The sequence below is a fragment of the Phoca vitulina genome, unplaced genomic scaffold, assembly GCF_004348235.1.
Source record: "Phoca vitulina isolate PV1807 unplaced genomic scaffold, GSC_HSeal_1.0 scaffold2, whole genome shotgun sequence".
NCBI lineage: Eukaryota > Metazoa > Chordata > Mammalia > Carnivora > Phocidae > Phoca > Phoca vitulina.
In genome coordinates, this window is record NW_022589705.1 from 58,868,544 (window position 1) to 58,888,007 (window position 19,464).

Here is a 19,464-nt window from a genome sequence, read left to right on the forward strand (position 1 = left end):
TGGAACGGCAAGGAGATGGCATCTGGACCCGAGATGCTGAATGCATCATTGTTCTCCTCATGCAGACTTGGCAGGTTTGAGCATAAATTAAAATTCTTGTGGGGAGTCACCTTATATGTGGTACCTCTTTATAGCCAAGTCATTACGGTAATTTGCAAAAGTCTCTGGTGTGTAACTGGAGTCCTTTGCTTCACATTTGCTGGCTGTGACCTCATTCAGGCTGCCTGGTCCTGCATTTGGTGACCCCTGAGCCTTGGGGACTTGTCCTTCTGAGCCTGGCCGCAGGGTGATCCAGACCTGACCTTCCGGGGATAGAATGCTGGGCCTTGCTTTGCACAGGGATAAATAGGAGAAATCGTTATGGTTATCATCCTCATGCCTTTTCAAGTGCTTACTGTGAGCTGGGCACCATGCCAAAGGCATTGTGTCCGTAATCTCACGGGTTTGTCCTTACAACCTGAGTAGCTATTATCACCATTTTATAGATGAGAAAACAGAGACTTCAAGAGGAAAGTAAACCAAACCCTTACCTAGTCCCGGGGGTGCCAGTCAGGCTCTGCTGGGGGTTTGCTGTGTGACCAAGACAGGTCCTTTCCTTCTCTGAGTCTCGGTTTCTTCGTCTATTAATTAAATGGATGGGCAGGCAGTCCCAGCCCTGACATTCCAGAATTTCTCACTAACTTGTAAAACTGAACATAGGACTCCCCCACCCTCCAGTTCTCCAGAGAAGCTTCACATGCATGAAAGCTCTTGGCTGCAGTGTTGCAGGGGGAGACATGGCTGCTGGGGAGACATGGCCCCTTCCTGGGGCACCCGCAGCCTGCCTCAGGGCAGCAGGGCCAACGTGCCCCTCTCATTCCTCAGCCTCTGTAGAGAAAGATTCCATCCTTGCTCCGCGGAGATGGAGAGTGAGCGAGGGTGGGTTCTCTGATGCCTCTGGGGACAGAGAGGCAAGATGCCAATAGGCGGGAGGGCAGTGGCAGGTCTCCTGGCTGACTTGGGCCTGTGGTGGGCAGTGGTGACAGTGCCCACATCTTTCTAGTGGTCGCAGCGTCTCTGGGGCACATGTTAATAGCCTCTGGTTTTATTTCCAGCCTTTGAGAAAGCAGGTGGCCCAGGGAAGGGTCTGGTATGGGCTTTGGGAGCAATTGCCATGAAACCTGGGACAGTCCCTTTGCCAGCTCTGATGCTTACATCCTTCTAGAAGTTAGGGAAGCTGATGGATTTTTATCTAGGATGCTATGAGGACCACACAAGACAAGGGCCTGAATGAGCTTGGAGCCCCGGCACTGTCAAACTGTGCCCTGAGGGGCTCTGTCACTCCTCCCTCCAAGAGCTGGCTTGTTTATTTATTGTAGGAAGACCTCTTATTATATCCAGGGAGAAGAAGCCAGTGGGCCTCAATTATTTGCTGGGTAATAACTATTTTTTCCCATGGAGGTGATGGGTTTGCATCTCAGGTGTGTCCCTTGCTCCCTGTGTGACCTTGGGTAAACCACTAGACCTCTCTGAGCCTTCATGTGTTTGTCCGTAGATGGAGTAGTCTTACGCATCTGGCAGAGCTGTCCTAGAGACTGAGAGGTTTAGGAGTCATTGTAATGGTTGTTTGTACTTTGACCTCCCCAAAGGTTCCCCAGCATGATCTTCATTGGAGTCAAAGGTGGGGATGCTTGTTTGGGGATCCCCAGTTGCTCATCAGTTGCCTGAGAGGCAGCAGGACAGGACCTAGGCTTTGAAGCCCGAGAGATGTGGGTTTGAACTGTGGCCCCACCTCTTTTAGACCCCTGAGCCTGATCAGAGGCACCTAATCTCTCCAACCTTCCATTTTTCTCATCTGAAAAATGGCTAGAATGAGCCCACTGCACAGAGATGGACACTTAGAAGGATCGATGTGGCTGGTGCCTAGGAAGGGCTTGATAAATGCTGGGCTCCCAGTGCCTTTCTGGGGGCCCACCTTCCCTCGCTCTACACATCCTCCTTAGGTGAAGTAAGTAACCCAGAGGCCCCCAGTGGGTCTGGTGGGTTTTTGAAGGATGCTCAGAACCACCTCCCTGACCCAAAGATTCTGGGAGAAAGACCCTGGCAGAACAGCCCCATGTGATGATTAAGCTCTCTTTGCTCCAAATGCTATTAATGGTCATAAAATTATCCACAGTTTTCTGAGGCCCAGGCCCAGGGTTTGCCTCAATGGGACAATAAAATCGCATGCAGAAACGATTTGGAACAGGGAAAGACCGCCAAGCTGAGACGGAGCTAAACGAGCGGCAGCCTGCTCTCATTAACTCAGGCCGTTCACATTTGTTACCAGGGATTTCTTTTTAATTAAAAAACAACCAAGTTATTAAAAAATAAGCTTGTGAGGGGCTGGCCCAGCAGCAGCCAGGGCCAGCGGGAGTGAGCGTTCCTTGCAGCAGGAATGAGCCGAGGGCCCGGCCGGGGAAGGTGAGGGGGGCTCCTGAGCGAATTTTCATCCGTACCTTCTGGAGCAGGCTCGCCTGTGCCTGGGAAGGCAGAGGCTCCTCCGAGCCCCTCCCCTGCCCTGGGACAGGGCATTTGCATTCCGCTTTGCAAACTGTACTGTGCTCGGCAGGTGGATGCCTGGTGCCTGTCAGAGCTGTGGGCACACGGCGAGTGAGCCCTGAGTGTCGGGCCTCCTGGGCGGAAGGGCCTGCCTCTGGGTTGGGCTGGAATTAGGGTTGGTGGAGGTGGATTCCTTGAGGATGGGGTCAGGATTTTGTCTAAGACGCCACTTTTTGTTACACAGCAATTCAGAACTGGGGTTTGGGTCTGACAGACCTGAGCCCGAGATCCAGCCCAGATTCTTACTAGTGGTGTGATCTCAGGTGAGTACCCTAAGCTCCCTGAGCCTCTGCCTTGTCTCTACAGTGAGGATGACCTCCGTCAGAGGGCAGGGCGGGGGCTCCAGGGAGACAGTGGTGAAAACCACCAGCCTGCACCCAGCGCCTGCGCGTCCTGCTCGGCGAAGGTGCTTCTCCTGTGATTCTCCTCATCCTCAGTCTTGGCGGCTAGTCCGGACCTGGTGTCAGCTCTTTGCTCAGCTTAATGGCTCATCCTGCTCAGAGTGGATGGTACCTGGACAATGCTTGAGCCTATTAATAATGCTTTATGACATCTGTCGGACACTTCGTGCTTTCCCAAGTGCTGTTTGACAGCGAGGACAATTTCCATTCTTGGAGCACACCTGCGAGTTGCCAGTACTGTGCTGGGGGCTTTGCACCTCAGCTCTCAAAACCTCACGGCATCGCTGGAGACGTGACACGGCTGTCCCCATTGTACACCTGGGAGCAGAGGGTCAGCCTCGGGGGGGAATTTGTTCAAGGCACAGACTTGCTTGGGGGCAGTCTGGGCTCACACCGAGGTCCATCAGGCCCCAAAGCCCATGTCTTCACTCCTTAAGGTTATTGCTGCCAGGTGCTAGGACAGAAAGCCTAAGAAGATAGTGTCCAGATTCACCCACGTCACGCTGTAGAAGAGAACGCTGAAGCCCAGAGAGGGGAAGTAGCTTATTCCAACTATGCCGAACAGTTCTGGTACACTTTATACAGATTTTCTCAGTGTTTTCTTTCCCATCTTCTCCCCCAGTTAGTCTTCCTAAGAACCCCGTCCCTGGGCATGGCAGGGCATACGACAGTTAGGCTGTCAAAGAACCGTGGAGAATACGGAGCTGTGAATAACTGTGTACCGTGTTTCTGTGGTGTAATGCAATCTGGGAAATAACGCAGATTGAGCTTTGGTAATAACAAGAGCAGATGGTGTCTAGTGAGAACCTACTCTGTGACCTACGACGTCCACGCCGCTCACCAGCCTGCTGAGCAGTGCAGCCCCAGCACGTGTCCGTGAGCCTTGTCAAACAAGTGTTTGGTGACCAACGTGAGGGTCAGTCTGAAGGCAGGAGCTTGTCCGCCCGGTTCGCCAGTGTCTCCTGCCCCGACCAGAGTGTTGGTACATCGTAAGGGTTCAGTGTTCGTGTAACAGTCATTCAGCCGCGGGAGCTCAGCATCCGCATCTGAGTATTGGGGATTTTGCTCCTGATCCCGCTGGTGATTGTGGAAATTAAATAATGGATCTTGGTGCCTTGAATGCAGCAGGGCTTCAGTGAGTGTGGGCTCAAGACTGCTGTGTCCCACCCTGTGCCCTAATGACTGCCCTCTCCCTGCCCCCCTCTGCAGGCTGTCCCCACTCATGTTCTTTCCTCTTCCTGTCTTTCTTTGCATAGTGAACGGGAGCTACGGCCACTGCACCCCAGGCTCAGACAAGAGCCTGCTGGACCTGGACCTTGCGGAGGGCCCCGGCCCCACCTGCCGCCAGGGCCTTTTTCTCCCTGCGGGCACCCCACCACCCCGGGGCCAGCCCCCAGCCTGCGAGAGGCTCCTGCATTTCCCCCACCCTAGCAGGTATGTGCTCCATCCTCACCCATCAGCTGCCTTCTGTGGATGCTTCCTGAAGGCCAACACCAAGGGCCTCCGGACCTCATCTAGTCTGCCTCATTGTGGGATACACAGGGAACCTGAGGCACGAGAGGGCCAGGGACCAGCCAGAGGCCAGTAGCACAATGACGGCTGCCTGGTCTAGGCCTTGAACCCCCCACATTGCAGTACCTCATGAGAGACAGAGATGGTTTTATTGAGGTAGGTTTCCCCATTGCAGAAGCTGAGGTGGCTTGTCACAGAGAATCAGTAATTTCAGAAGAGGAAGATTCAGGGGTGGGATGGGGAAGGAAAACCCAGCTGAGGGTGCATACACATTGTAGTGCCAAAGCCTGGACCATTCAGAGCATGGAGAGGGGTTCCTCCACCTGGGGCCATCTCCTGCACTAGGAAGCCAGACCTCCCAGAGCCCTGCCGGGTGACCCTCATTCGATGCCTGCACATTTCCAGTGATGTCCACTTGTGGACAGAGGTTCTATCGCATTGTCTGGCAGGCTGGAATCTGCGTCCTGTGGCTCTCCTGGGGTCCCAGCTGTGCCTCTGTGCCCTCTGGTCTGCTGACAGGCAGACGTCAACCACGGGCAGACCTCTGTGCCCCCGGCTCAGCCCCTGAACCTCACTGCCTCGGCAAAGGAAGCAGGGCTCTCCCCAGTGGAGCTTACTTTCCAGTGAGAGCTTCAGGTGAGAGAGAGGAGTACATAGCAGGATGCTGATTCTTCCCACACAGAGCCAGTTTCCTTTGAAAATGTAGAATCCCTGAGACCTTCGGTGATACTAGGGAGCCTTCTGACTTACAGGAGTGTTAGTGTGCACGAGCTGCCTGGATAAAACACCACAGCCCAGTTGCTGAAACAACAGAAATGTATTTTCTCACAGTTCTGGAGGCTGGAAGTCCAAGATCACGGTGTCCCCAGGTTTGGTCTCTCCTCAGGCCTCTCTCCTTGGCTTACACATGGCCACCTTCCTGTGGTGGCCTTTCCACTGTTTGCACGCTCTTCATCTTATAAGGACACCAGTCATACTGGATTAGGGCCTCACCCTTACAACCTCATTTAACCTTCATTACCTCCTGAAAGGCCCTATCTCCAAAGACCATCACACGGGGGGTTAGGGTTTCAACATACACATTTTGGAGGGACACAATTTAGTACGTAACAAGGAGCGAGCCTCTTAGCTTCGAGCTGTACGTTCGGTGACAGTCCAATGCATTTATCTGCTTGATTATTCACTGAGCCTCCGCCGGCAGCATCTGGTTCCTCCAGGGAAATTCTTTCTATCTCAGGGCAGAAGCTATGCTAACCCAGGGAAAGCTAAAGCAAGTGGGTTTTTATTTGTTTATTTACTTTTTAATTTAAATTCAATTTAGTTAACACTTAATGTATTATGAGTTTTAGAGGTAGAATTGAGTGATTCATTAGTTGCATACAACACCCAGTGCTCATACTTCAAGTTCCCTCCTTAAAGCCCATCCCCCAGTTACCCCATTCCCCATCCCCCCTTCCCTCCATCAACCCTCAGTTTGTTTCCTAGGGTTAAGAGTCTCATGGTTTGCCTCCCTATTTTCATCTTATTTTATTTTCCCTTCCCCTACATTCATCTGTTCTGTTTCTGAAATTCCACATATGAGTGAAATCCTATACTTGTCTTTCTCTGATTGACTTGTTTCGCTTAGCATAATACACTCTAGTTCCATCCATGTCCTTGCAAATGGCAAGATTTCATTCTTTATGATAGCTGAGTAGTATTCCATTGTATATATGTATACCACATCATCTTTATCCATTCATCTGTCAGTGGACATCTGGGCTCTTTGCATATTTTGGCTATTGTGGACATTGCTGCTATAAACATTGGGGTGCAGGTGCCCCTTTGGATCACTATGTTTGTATCCTATGGGTAAATACCTAGTAGTGCAATTACTGGGTCATAGGGTAGTTCTATTTTTTTTTTTTATACAGATGATCAGAAATATGTGTCATTTTGAGTGTCATTTTGAGAATTCAGAGCGTAAGAGAGCCTGTGCCTAGAACCCATACCTAGAACCCCACGCCAGCATCATCCTGAGCTACTGCCATTTCTGCTGCTGATCTGGCACCGTCACGCTCCCTCATTTTCCTAAAGCAAAAGAGGGCTCCAGCCCCTGTCCCCCACCCAGTCAGTCCCTGTCCCTTCCCCTTCCCACTGGATTGCCTTGTGTTGGGGACTCCTCTCCTGCTGCCCTGTCCTCTAGCCCCCAGATCCACTGCCTGGGTTCCTGGAGTCCTCCTTGCCTCCAGCCCAGCTTTCTAATGCTAATAAAAATCCCTCCCACTTTGCAGGGACCTGCTGCCTGTGCACATCTCTCATTTAATCGTCACCACCAGTAAGTGACAATCCTGGAGTGCTTGTACTTGCCACACAGGAGGCCAAGCACTTACCATGTTAGCACCTCACTCAACTCCCATCTGTCAGAGGGTGGGGAGACGGAGGCAGAGAGGCCACAAAACTAGCCCGAGGTCACCCAGCAAGGGGTGAGAGTTTCAAGTAACTTCAGCAATACCCTGATTTTGTCATTTCTGTGCTGAAAATGACTACCCACCAGCACTGTTGTCAGTAGAATGTATTATTACATGCAGTTTGAGGCCTAGCTCCATCACTGACTTTCTGGGTGACCTTGGGCAAGATGCTGACCCTTTCTGGGCCTCGTCTTCTTACGTGTAAGATGAGGATAGGAACAGAGTACACAGGCCCCCAGTAGTATGGGAAGGCACCCTGAGATCTGGCCCCTGCCTGCCCACCCGTCATGCTGGCCTTCTGGCCTTGGGCCCAGTGGGCCACACACTTTCACATCTTCATGCCTCAGCCTTCAGAGCCCACACCGCCCACCACCTTGGTCTCTTATGTTTGCCAGAACTCTGCCCACCCCTCAGCAGAGTTTAACTGTTCCCATGAGAGCCGGTCCTCCATCTCCCCCATGAGAAGGGAAGCATCTCAAGGGCAGGGACCTGGTTTGTGAACCATCTCATGTCCCCAGCATCACCCAGCACAGAGGGAAAAGCCTGCAGAGGGACCTCTCTGGCCCTTCGCCCAGGCTTGAGCCCCTGAACCAGTGGGTACACAGACCCCACGAGATCCGAAGTCACCCTCCTGTCCCCTTGAGCCTCTGTCGGAGGAACGCTAGTTTTCCCAAGTTCAGCAGCTCCCTTCAGGGTCCATGATGACAGACAGAAGAACATTGGAGTCCTTGATGCTTGGAACGTTGAGGCTGCCAGGAAACGTAATGGTCATCAAGTTCCATCATTTTGCAGAGGGGGAGGCTGGGCCCCTGGCAGGACAGTGCTGTGGGAAAATCACAGGCTGCTGGTTCAGACAGGTCGAGGTCCCAATTCCTGCTGTAACACTGCCTGCCTCTGGGCGCTTGGGCAAGCTGCTTCGGTTTTCCTAAGTATGCACCAGATGGTGGGCTCTCCCCCTGAAGAATTTGATTATGCATTCAGCAGATAGCACACATCGTTCTGTTGCGGTGGGGTTGCGTGGGACGGCCCTCGGGAAAGCGCCCGGCCCGCAGGGCTGCTCAGCACTTGTTTGCTCTGTCCAGGGACCCCTGCTCACAGTTCCAGACGTGTGATGTGTGACGGGAGTCACCTGGGGAGCCCAGGGCTCAGGCGTGGGGCAGGATGGGAGCGGCCTCAGGCCTGCCGGGGACAGAGGGACCGAGAGGGCAAGCAGGAGGCTGCCTCAGCTGGCAGGGGCCAGGAGACACCACAGCCTGAGTTGCCCTCTCCCCACCTGCTGCCATGGGAGGTTCTGTTGTCGTATTCGGGTAATTCAGTCACAGGCGCTACGGCTGTTCTCTGCTGCTGGTTCTTAAGCCTGATGCTGTTTTTTAAAGGGATTGGTTCCAAACAGATGCTTACCTGGAGGCCCAGCTCTGCCAGGCCCAGGATGACGACCATGCAAGGACGGCTATGCTTTTATTTATTTATTTTTTAAGCTTCACGAAGTCACAACTTTCCTATCAGATCTTTAAGCTCCTCAGGGCTTTTCTGCCAGCAGCGGTGGCCCAGCGTCCCCAGGCCCGGGGAAGGGGATGTGCATTTGCTGTCCACCTTGGAGTCCACGCTCCTTCTGATTCCACCCAGTGGCTGCGCTCTGGACGGGGAAGAGAGGTCTTTGCTGGGTGAGGCAGAGAATTGGTCAAGTGTAGCTGAGAAACAGAAGGGCCCTTTTCACAAGCCTTTATCTGGGGAGCACTTCAGGTTTATCCCGGAGAAATGCACACCCCCAGGAGAAGGGGAACCTGGCTCCTGGCCCAAGCCCCGTCACCGGCTTGCTGCTCGGGACTGTGGGCAAGCCCTGTGCCCTCTTGGCTCCTTTCCTGTCTGTGCGGTCATGGGGATGGAGCCCGTGCTCTCTGAGCGCCTCTGGGCTCTGTCTTTCTCCCCTGTGCCCCCCCCTTCCTCCTCCTGAGTAGTGCTGGGGCTGCCCCAGCTGCAGGGAGCCAGAGAGGGAGGCTGGGCTGCAGGGCCACGTGGAAAGCAGGGACAGGTGATGATCCCACAGCCCCTTTGCAGAGAGCTACGGAACACTGGCGGTGATCTGGCAGTAATAAACGCACCATTCACCCTGCCATTGTCTCTCCAGAGGGCTGTCACGGCATCTGCTGTCCCTCTTGATCCTGGCAGCCACCCTCTGAAGCAGTGAGGGCTAGTCCTTGTTTTACAAGTGAGGAAACTGAGGCTCAGGCAGGCCCAGGGACACAGGGGTGTCCTCGTCAGGCTTTGAGCACATAAGCAGGCTTCCTGTTGTGCCCAGCCAGCCAAGGTGCTTCTTTGATCCTCCGTCCAGTGTCACCTGGCTGGTGGCCGGGGATCCTGGGGCCTCTGCCTGCACTTACATGTCCTGCATTTGGGGAGGGCCCTCTCTCGGAACACGTGTACCACATGCGTGCTGAAGACCCATCACACCATCATCACTCTCAGGAGGAGAATTGTTCCAGTGTCGGGATGAGGAGAGAGGCCCAGAGTGCCTTGCCCAGCTTTGTGCAGCGGGGAGTGTCTGAGCCTGGCCTCAAACCCCGGTCTCCTGCCTCCACTGTGCGGCCCTCCCAGCCTGCCTGCCCACAGCCTCCCCCAGAGTTGTGTTTCGTGCAGTCACAATGTCTGGGCTTGAAATCTCGGGACCACCCCACCAGGCTTTTCCTCAGTCATTCTTGGGATGCCCCTCGTCACCATGACTTGTGTTTCAGACCCCCAACCCACTGACATTAACTGTGGAAAAGACAGATTGCTTGGGGCAAAATGCCACAGAATTAACATTTCTAACTTAAAAAGATTACAAAAATTAAGAAAGATCTAAGGGACAAGTAGGCCGAATTTAAAACAAACTGGACCTGGATGTCTCTCCAAATGCCAGTCTTAGCCTTCTTCCTCCAGAACTCACTAGAAGGTCATGGGGAGGTCAGGGCAGACCCTAGGGAGGCCTCAGCGACAGGGCAGGATGGCAGCCGGGGCTGGAGAGGGCAAGCTGGATTTGGTAAAAGGATGACAGGGGACTCTTTCCTGGCATCCTCTTCAGACCTCCTGCCTTTCTTGAACCTCTTCCCAGCCCCGTCCTCTTTCTCTCTCTCTCCTGTTTGCCCCCATATTCTTCCCTGCTGACCAGACCTCCAGCCTCTGGCTTCTCTCTCCCTCTGCTTCCAGCCCTCCACCTCCACCCCTGCTCTGGGCTTCCCATCCCTTGGTCCCAGGTTCCCTGCTGTCCCCCGCTGGGGCCTCCCCTCTGTGGAGTGCCCCCCCTCATGGCCTCTCTGCTCCCTGTCTTCCAGGTCGCCCAGACCTCAGGCCACGTATGTGAATGGTGGCCTTCCGGCCACGCAGCACATCAAGCAGGAGTCCCTGCCTGACTACCAGGCCATGACAGAAGCTCGCACACCCTTGTCCGCTCACTGCCGGGCCCCGCCAGCCACTGGCCTGCACACAGACCTGGACCTGCCGGGCCGAGGCCTCGCTAACCCCGCACCTTCCTGCTACCTTTTGGGCTGCGAACCCAGCTCTGGCCTGGGCCCCCCGCCTGAGGCCCACCTCCCTGAGGGCAGCCTAAAGCGCTGCTGCCTCCTGGGCCTGCCCCCCACCTCCTCGGCCTCCTCCTCACCCTGCGTGTCCTCCGATGTCACCTCCATCATCCGCTCTTCCCAGACAGCTTTGGTCACCTGCATCAATGGACTCCGGAGCCCCCCGCTGCCAGGAGAGCTGGGGGGGCCTCCCAAGCGGGCCCGGCCTGGCCCTGCGACCACGGAGAGCCACGAGGGTGGTTTGCAGCTGGAAGCCTGCCGGAAGGGGGGCTTCCTGAAGCAGGAGCCCGCGGACGAGTTCTCAGATCTCTTTGGGCCACCTCCCCAGCAAGGCCTGCCTCCCCCCTACCCCGCGCCTCAGTTGCCGCCCGGCTCGGGCCTTGGAAGCCTGGGGTTGGGCCTGGGCAGGGGGGCGGCGGGCCGGCAGGCCTGCCGGTGGGTGGACTGCTGTGCGGCCTACGAGCAGCAGGAGGAGCTGGTGCGGCACATCGAGAAGAGCCACATTGACCAGCGCAAGGGCGAGGACTTCACCTGCTTCTGGGCGGGCTGCGTGCGCCGCTACAAGCCCTTCAACGCCCGCTACAAGCTGCTCATCCACATGAGGGTGCACTCGGGCGAGAAGCCCAACAAGTGCATGGTGAGTTCCCACGGCCGCCAGGCCGAGCAGCGCAGCCCCCACCTCCGCGCTAGGGATGGCTTCCCAGGGGGGTTCCTGAGCTGGGGGCTGGCGGGGATCCCCTGCGGTCGAGGACGGAAGGACCGATGCTGTGGATGTGGCCACTGGTCAGGACAGTCGCCCCCCCCCCCCCCCCCCGGGGGGTCTTGGCCCCTCTGCTTACCAGGTGTCCCATCCCCCATCCCAAGGCGTACCGCCTGATCAAACACACTTGTTCGGGTCGTGACAGTACATGCTCTGAGGTCAGAGCAGGCCCGGGCAGATGCTCACCGTCTCACCCACCTGGGGTCAGGTGCGTCGTAGACACCTGCTTTCCTCCAGCGCGGGGCCTTCATCGGGCAGCCTTCCCGGTGAGGGTCTCTGGGCCTCCAAGGAGGGCCGCGTCCTCACAGGCATCCAGCCTGGGAGCTGTGGCTCCCTTGGGCAGGTTTTGGGGTAAGGCCAGGGTTAACCTATAAGGATCCAGCAGTGACGAGGCTGGGGTAGAGCCTCAGTTTCCTGGGAACACACACACATGAACTGTGGGCACCTAGGTTCCAGCTCCTCTGACTTGTCATTTCTGCGTTGTGCTTTCGTGGTGGTGGAAATCCATATCAGAGTCTTTGTCCCTGATATCCTCAGGAGACCTGCTGTGCCTACCCCCAAGGCCCAGCTACCCCACCGGGAGAGGCACCTGCCCGGGAATGGAAGGGCTGGAGGAGCCGCCCAGTCTTCCAGGGCCCAGCTCCGCCTTCTCAGCCACTGGGGCATTGGTGAGGCAGGGGAAGAAGCAGCGGGTCTGGTCTGCAAGACCGCGTCCTAGCCAACGTCGAGTCTCCGGCATTCGCATGCTGTCACTGATGCTGGACCCTGCTTCGTGAAGTGTTTGGTCTGGGAAGGAGTGCACTTCTGTTCCTGCTCAAGGCCCAGGGCAGCATTTGTAGGGGCCAGAGGGGAGGCAGAAAGCTTTGGCAACTGGCAGCATAAACTCCCCCTTCCTGGAACCAGGTGGTCACCCTTGGGGCCCTATCTGCTTGTGGAGCTGTGGTCTGGGCATGCAACTGGACCAGCTTATTCAGCTCAAGGGGGCTGGGTCTTGAGGATGAGGAGGAGGTCACTTTATAGACAAGTGGGGTGGTGAACAGCCTCTGCAAAAGGACAGGAACAGGAGGGAGCCCGTGGTTGGTGTGTTGGTGTTGTGGGGAGAGGCTGAGCTGGGCAGGCTGAGAATTTGACTTCATCATGTGTCTTGGGGTTGAGGGCATGCTGGAAGGAGCTGGTGGCCGGGCCAGTCCTGGGGATGCCTCTGTTTGTCTGGGGTGTTGTGACACATGGCTTGATGAAAGGCATGCCCCCGCCTGGAAGGAGATGACCGCAGACTTCCAGAAGACAGAGGGCCCCTTCTCCCTCTGAGACCCTGGAGCTGATAGCTGCTAAGCAGCAGTCCTTCATGTCTCCTCTCCTGTGGGGGATCCTACTGGTGTCGGCAAGGGGCTGATGTGGAGGCCCAAGCCCTGGCACAGTGTGGTCAGTGGCCTTCGCCCACCAGGGCCTCCGGTGTGGAATTATAGCATGTGGGAGTGCCCATGTGGACTGTAGGGACTTTGGAGATAATCTAGCCTTCCCTGCCTGTTTTCTGGGAAACGGAGGCCTAGTGAGCAGGTCAGAGAGGCCCAGTTTACCCAGTGCAATGTGGGAATCTCTCTCTATGGTTCTTTCTCCTGGGCCAGCCAGGATCTCACTTGATTCAGCAAACTCCACAGAACACTGGCTTACACCTGGCTTGTGCCTGGCTCTGGGGACCCAGACCTGGACTTCCCAAGGTCTTCGCCTGCAGGCACCCATGGTCAGTAAGGGGTGGGAGATGGGTGTGGACAGGTTCTGCATGGAGTTTGTATAGGCCCAGGGACGGGAGGCCCAGAAGGGCTTCATGGAGGAGGTGATGTTCAAGCCATGTCTGTACTCACCCACGGTTGCATTTAATCTTTATAAAACTCCTGTAAAACCAAGGTTTTACAGATGAAGCAACAAGGGTTCAATGGAGTCCAGCCGATCTTCTACCTGCTACTATGAGAATACCTTATCTTGCCTCTTGAGGGGTTCAGGCTTATGGTGATAATACTAGCAAGCAGCTTCTCAGTGTTGACTACATGCAGGAGCCATTCTTTTGGCAGGGGGAGGAGCAGAGGGAAAGGGAGCGAGAGAATCTTAAGCAGGTTCTGTGCTCAGCATGGAGCCGTACGTGGGGCTTGATCTCCCCACCCTGAGATCATGACCTGAGCCAAAATCAAGAGTTGGACGCTTAACCCACTGAGCCTCCCAGGTGCCCCAGGAGCCATTCTAAGTGATAACTCCGTGCGGTCCTCGTAACAACTCTACGGGATAGATACTATTAACCCGCATTTTACAGATGAGGAAACTGGGGCTCACATTGCATAATTTGCCCCAGTTCACACAGGTAGTTAGGGGCAAACAGTAACCAACAACGGTAATAGAGGCTATCATCATCACAGTAATAATAGTAACAACAATAGAAGTAACTTGCCCGTGGTTGCACAGCTAGTAACCATTAGCGTGAAATCTGAACCCACATCTTCCTAAACTGTGATGCTTTTGTTTGTGTAGATGGTCCTGTTACACTCATTGTTCTCTGGGGCCCTGCTGGGTGCCATCATCCAGAGTTGGGGCAGAGACGTCCTCTGAGCTCCTCCCCGCCCGCCATGGGAGCGCGCCCCCTTCCTGCATCGCTGGCGCAGTAGGTGACCCAGGGGAAGGGGCACCCAAATAAATAAAATCTCCCTTCCCTGTAAAATTATTAATTTCTCATGACAGGCCTCTGCTACCATGTGCTGTAATAGACAAAGGAATTTTGGACCCGGATCCTCTGGAGAACAGGAAATAGATGAGACACTTTGATTGAAGAGTAAATGGCCCACTAAAATAGCAGTTAATCCTTTTATTATCTTTCCAGCAGCCGTGTGCACAGTTCTTTCATGAGGTAAGCCTTCCCCGCCCCGTCCAACTGTAACACTCCAGGCCCGGCAGCTGGTTTACATTTAGCCTGTGGAGCCTCCGCTCACGCACCAGGCGGGCCGGGAGGCACAGCGAGGAGCCGGCCGCCCCCTGCCCAGGTTCTCCGTGCTCAGGGCGGCCTGGGATCGGATCGGGCCTCGGCTCGCGGGGGCCCCCGGGCTAGACCGCGCCGTCCAGCCCCCGCTCTGCCCTCGCCGCGGCCCGTCCACGCCATCCAGAGGAAGCTCCCTAATCTCTCTGCAATATCCTGTTATGTTTCTTATGTTGTCCGAGTTGTCTTAGCCTTATTAAATGTGGGGTTTCATCTGCATTAGGATAGCGAGGATACGTCCAAGCCAAATACTGCCGCGACGCCTCCAAGACGTTAACTTTGAAAAGATTAATTTCTTGCTTTCTTAGGTTGGGTCTCCCAGACAGTTGGAATTCTGATTGTCTGAGACTGCAGAAATTAGCAGGCTGTGTAGTTTGCTTTTCTGTACATGAAGAAAAAGGCAGGGCGAAAAAGGAAAACCTTTCATAACCTTGGGTTTTAGAAAACAACAGTAATGATAGTAACAATCCCTGTCTTTGTGAAGAGGCTTCCCGGAGCTGTGAGTGCAGTGTGGAAAGTGTGTGTAGACAGGTGAAAAGCCCAGGCCTTGGAGTCACACCAACCCGGGTCTGCCACGTAGCAGCTGTGTGACCTCAGGCAGGTGACCTAGCCTTTCTGAACTGTAGCACACTCGGTTGTAAAATGGGGCTATAATAGTACTCGTCTTTTAAGGATTGTTGTCATTAGGGTTTGAAGAGATGACTTAGGGTGGTGCATCCCCCATCACGCTCTGTCATATCAACTGGTGCTGAGGTGGGCAGGGCTGTCACCCATGCCGGTGACCTTGTCAGGTGTCTGCCAGCAATGGGGAGCACCTGCTCTGCGCCAGACAGTGTCTGCTTAGGGTGACTGGAGCTAGAAGGGGGAACTGGGGCAGAGGCATAGGGAGGAGGCTCTGGTCCCTGCCCTCACAGGCCTGGGAGCCTCGAGGCTGGTCTTACATCCTGCCTGGCTTCCTCTGGTAGCTGCATTTGCACTGATCACTGATCCCCATCCCTTATGCCCCTCTCCCCTGTTTGCCACTCTGTCCCCAGTGCCATTGAACCTGGGACCAGGGAAATACATCCCACCAAAAGCTGAGCATTATTGATTGGCCGTGATCAGCCAAGGAACTCAGAACACCAGCCACCTGGCTGGGCCTTCCCAGCTCCCAGAGGGCCAGCCCGGGCCAAATCTACGCTCATCTCCTCTAATCCTGGGGCTTCTGGCTCTCTCTTTTTGCTTTACCTCGGTCCCCCAACCCCTGAGAAATAAACAGCACTGGGTGCTGGGAAAGGTGGGGGAGGCAGAAGGAACTGCTCTTTTTTGAGACTCAGGGCTTCTAATACTCTGGCCCAGTGCTAGCCATGTCCCAGTCCGTGGTCAAAACTCTGAGGCCCAGAGAGGCTAAATCAGATCCCAAGGTCACGCAGTCTGCCAGGTGGCAGGGTACAGCTCCCCGTCAGATTTGCCCACCTGCTCTGCCAGGCTGTGAGTTGGAAGTCAGAGAAAAGCTTGACTGGGGCAGGGGCGGAGGGTGTCTGAGATCCTATTTTACGGAAAGTCCTCAGGGAGAAGAGAACAAATATATTCTGAGGTATGTGATGTACAACCATGAGTCATCATTCCCATTTTTCAGAAGAGGCTGATGTTCACAGATGAAATGGTTTACTCTGGGTCGCCTGGCTCAGCTGCCTGGACCATTCCACAGGCCACACGGCCTCCTGCCCACCTGCCTTTGCTCAGCCTCTTCCTTAGCAGAGTCGAGTCCTCGGTGCTTCTCAAACCACATTGGGGCGGGGCGGGGGGGGGGTCCCTGGGCATCTGCTCCTCCCCCATTCCATGTCCTGAGACTAGCCCTGCGGGTTGGTCATGTTTCTGGGCCAGCAGACACCCCTGACTCATGTCAACATCTCCAACTCATTTTTGGGAATTTTCCTAGTGCCCAAAATGTGTGAGCAGGTGGGGCTATCAGTCCATCTTCGTCATGTACAGAGCAGAGACAGGGAAGACAGACCCTGAGAGGACAGTGAGGGGCCCAGGATCCCAGAGCAAATGGGGCAGCTTCAGTGGACAGGGAGATTCCAGAAGGGGCTGGTAACCCAAGGTTGGGAAAGGTTAGACTGGGAGAGTGACCTCAGCCGAGGGCAGAGTCCTCCCCAGAAACACTTGACTCACCTGAAGGACAGGCGCCCCTGCATGCTGGGCCTCATCCTGGGTGCTAGGGGTCCTGAGACAAAGATGAGGTGGTGTGACTTCTGGCACCATAGGAAGGACACCAATTATCCTTGAATCTTTTTTTTTTTTATTGTTATGTTAATCCCCATACATTACATCATTAGTTTTAGATGTAGTGTTCCATGATTCATTGTTTGTGCATAACACCCAGTGCTCCATGCAGAACGTGCCCTCTTTAATACCCATCACCAGGCTAACCCTCCTCCCACCCCCCTCCCCTCTAGAACCCTCAGTTTGTTTTTCAGAGTCCATCGTCTCTCATGGTTCGTCTACCCCTCCAATTTCCCCCCCTTCATTCTTCCCTTCCTGCTATATTCTTCTTTTTTTTTTTTTCTTAACATATATTGCATTATTTGTTTCAGAGGTACAGATCTGAGATTCAAATCTTGCACAATTCACAGCGCTTACCAGAGCACATACCCTCCCCAGTGTCTATCACCCAGTCACCCCATCCCTCCCACCCCACCCCCCACTCCAGCAACCCTCAGTTTGTTTCCTGAGATTAAGAATTCCTCATATCAGTGAGGTCATATGATACATGTCTTTCTCTGTTTGACTTATTTCACTCAGCATAATACCCTCCAGTTCCATCCACGTCGTTGCAAATGGCAAGATCTCATTCCTTTTGATGGCTGCATAATATTCCATTGTATATACATATACCACATCTTCTTTATCCATTCATCTGTCGATGGACATCTTGGCTCTTTCCACAGTTTGGCTATTGTGGACATTGCTGCTATAAACATCGGGGCGCACGTACCCGAAAGATCCCTACTTTTGTATCTTTGGGGTAAATACCCAGTAGTGCAATTGCTGGATCGTATGGTAGCTCTATTTTCAACTTTTTGAGGAACCTCCATACTGTTTTCCAGAGTGGCTGCACCAGCTTGCATTCCCACCAACAGTGTAGGAGGGTTCCCCTTTCTCCGCATCCCCGCCAACATCTGTCATTTCCTGACTTGCTAATTTTAGCCATTCTGACTGGTGTGAGGTGGTATCTCATTGAGGTTTTGATTTGGATTTCCCTGATGCCGAGCGATGTTAAGCACTTTTTCATGTGTCTGTTGGCCATTTGGATGTCTTCTTTGGAAAAATGTCTGTTCATGTCTTCTGCCCATTTCTTGATTGGATTATTTGTTCTTTGGGTGTTGAGTTTGATAAGTTCTTTATAGATTTTGGATACTAGCCCTTTATCTGATATGTCATTTGCAAATATCTTCTCCCATTCTGTCGGTTGTCTTTTGGTTTTGTTGACTGTTTCCTTTGCTTTGCAAAAGCTTTTTATCTTGATGAAGTCCCAATAGTTCATTTTTGCCCTTGCTTCCCTTGCCTTTGGCGATGTTTCTAGGAAGAAGAAGTTGCTGCGGCTGAGGTCGAAGAGGTTGCTGCCTGTGTTCTTCTTTAGGATGTTGATGGACTCCTGTCTCACATTTAGGTCTTTCAACCATTTGGAGTCTATTTTTGTGTGTGCTGTAAGGATATCCTTGAATCTTATGCTGTTATTGCTGGATGAGGGAGGGAGTGGAGCCAGGAGCTGAGGATTTGAGGTCTGGCTGCATTACCTTGTCTAAGTCAGTCAAGGGGGCTAGAACATTATTGGGCCTTTTTCAGCTTATACAGAGCTTCCACACATGCACTCCTCAGAGTGGAGAAATAATTCCTGGAGACCGGAATCATTATCCCCATTTTACAGCTGGGGAAAGTTCATGCCCAAGTTCAGGCCTCAAGTGCATCATAGGGTCAGATTTGAACCCAGGTCTCAGCCCGACTCCAGAGATGATGTGCTAACCATGACCCTAAGCCACCTCCCAGGCAGAAAACCATCAGGCTGCTTATAATATCAAGAAAATATCCAGATTTGTGCCAGGCCCTGGTGGACCATGGGGTCACAGAAGGGAATCAAAGCCAGCTTTTGGCCTGGAGGAGCCCCCGTTAAGCAGAGAAACCGATAGACGTGTGCATTTAGCGGTTTTCCCACACTAGTCACCGATCACATTGAGAGCCTGTTGCACGTCCCCTGCCCTGCAGATATGACGAGTCCTTTGTGCTGTTTTGGAAGAGAGGGCACTTGCGGGACGAGCAGTGAGACATTTCACCTTCTCTACAATAAGTAAGTCACCCGAGGATAAACTTCCTTTCTGGAGGCTGCGGTTTCCAGTGAGAGAAAAATTTATCAATTGGAGCATGTTTTCAAACCCCTGCCCTTGAAACTCCTGCTGTAAATGAGCACAGAGAGGTCAAGCTGGTCCAATCAGCTTAGGTGCCAAGTCCACCCACTTTGGAAATGGGGCCTGAGCCTCAACTCCTTGTTCTAAGGTGGGAAGGGTGTGGTAGGAAAACTTTTCCGGGCACAGGCAGCATCTAAGTTGGCCTACAGATACGCCCCTTTTAACAACCCCACCTGGGGTCCCTCTTGGGATCAGTCAGTTCTCGTGTCTGCTTATTATCAGATGAGGAAGCCGAAGCCCAAAGAGGGTGCACCAGTGGCCCAGTGACACCCAGCAAGTTAAAGGTAGCCACGTGATGCCTGCTTTATTTCTCCCAGCCCTGAGGCTTCCTCTTGCTCCCAAACTGCTACAGAGCCTGCACATTTCGGCTCCTTTCGCTCATTTGGGTCTTGGCTTTTGCTGGTCCCTCGGTCTGGAATGCCTTTCCCAGCCCAGCAAACTCCTAACCATCATTCACAACCCAGTCCAGCGTCCCCTCTCGCACCCCCCCTTCCCATGCCTGCTGCTCTCCCCACACATGTTGCCCCTTATACAACAGTGTTTCCTGCTGTGGCCAAGTGTCTTGGGGACCACATGCCCTTTGATGTCTGGCCTGGCCTTGGAGGCAGAAGAGCTAGGCCTGCTCTCTGGTACAGAGGCTCTGCCCTAACGGCGATCTGACCTTCCCACTCCAAGGCTGCGTGAGTTCTCTGTGAAGTCACAAGATTGGCAGGGCCCTAAAGATGGGCATGTCTGCC

The 19,464-nt window shown here is 54.0% G+C and overlaps 1 protein-coding gene across 1 annotated transcript in view; it reads left to right on the plus strand.

Annotated features, from left to right (window-relative positions):
- The first annotated feature begins 4,236 nt into the window (after positions 1–4,236).
- GLIS1 (GLIS family zinc finger 1) overlaps positions 4,237–19,464 on the plus strand; it is an 86,916-nt gene continuing 71,688 nt past the window's right edge. The window contains exons 1-2 of the mRNA XM_032428629.1: positions 4,237–4,415; positions 10,255–11,137. Of these exons, the coding sequence (XP_032284520.1) occupies positions 10,343–11,137 (795 nt within the window). The 5' untranslated portion in view covers positions 4,237–4,415; positions 10,255–10,342. The remainder of the gene's footprint in view (positions 4,416–10,254; positions 11,138–19,464) is intronic.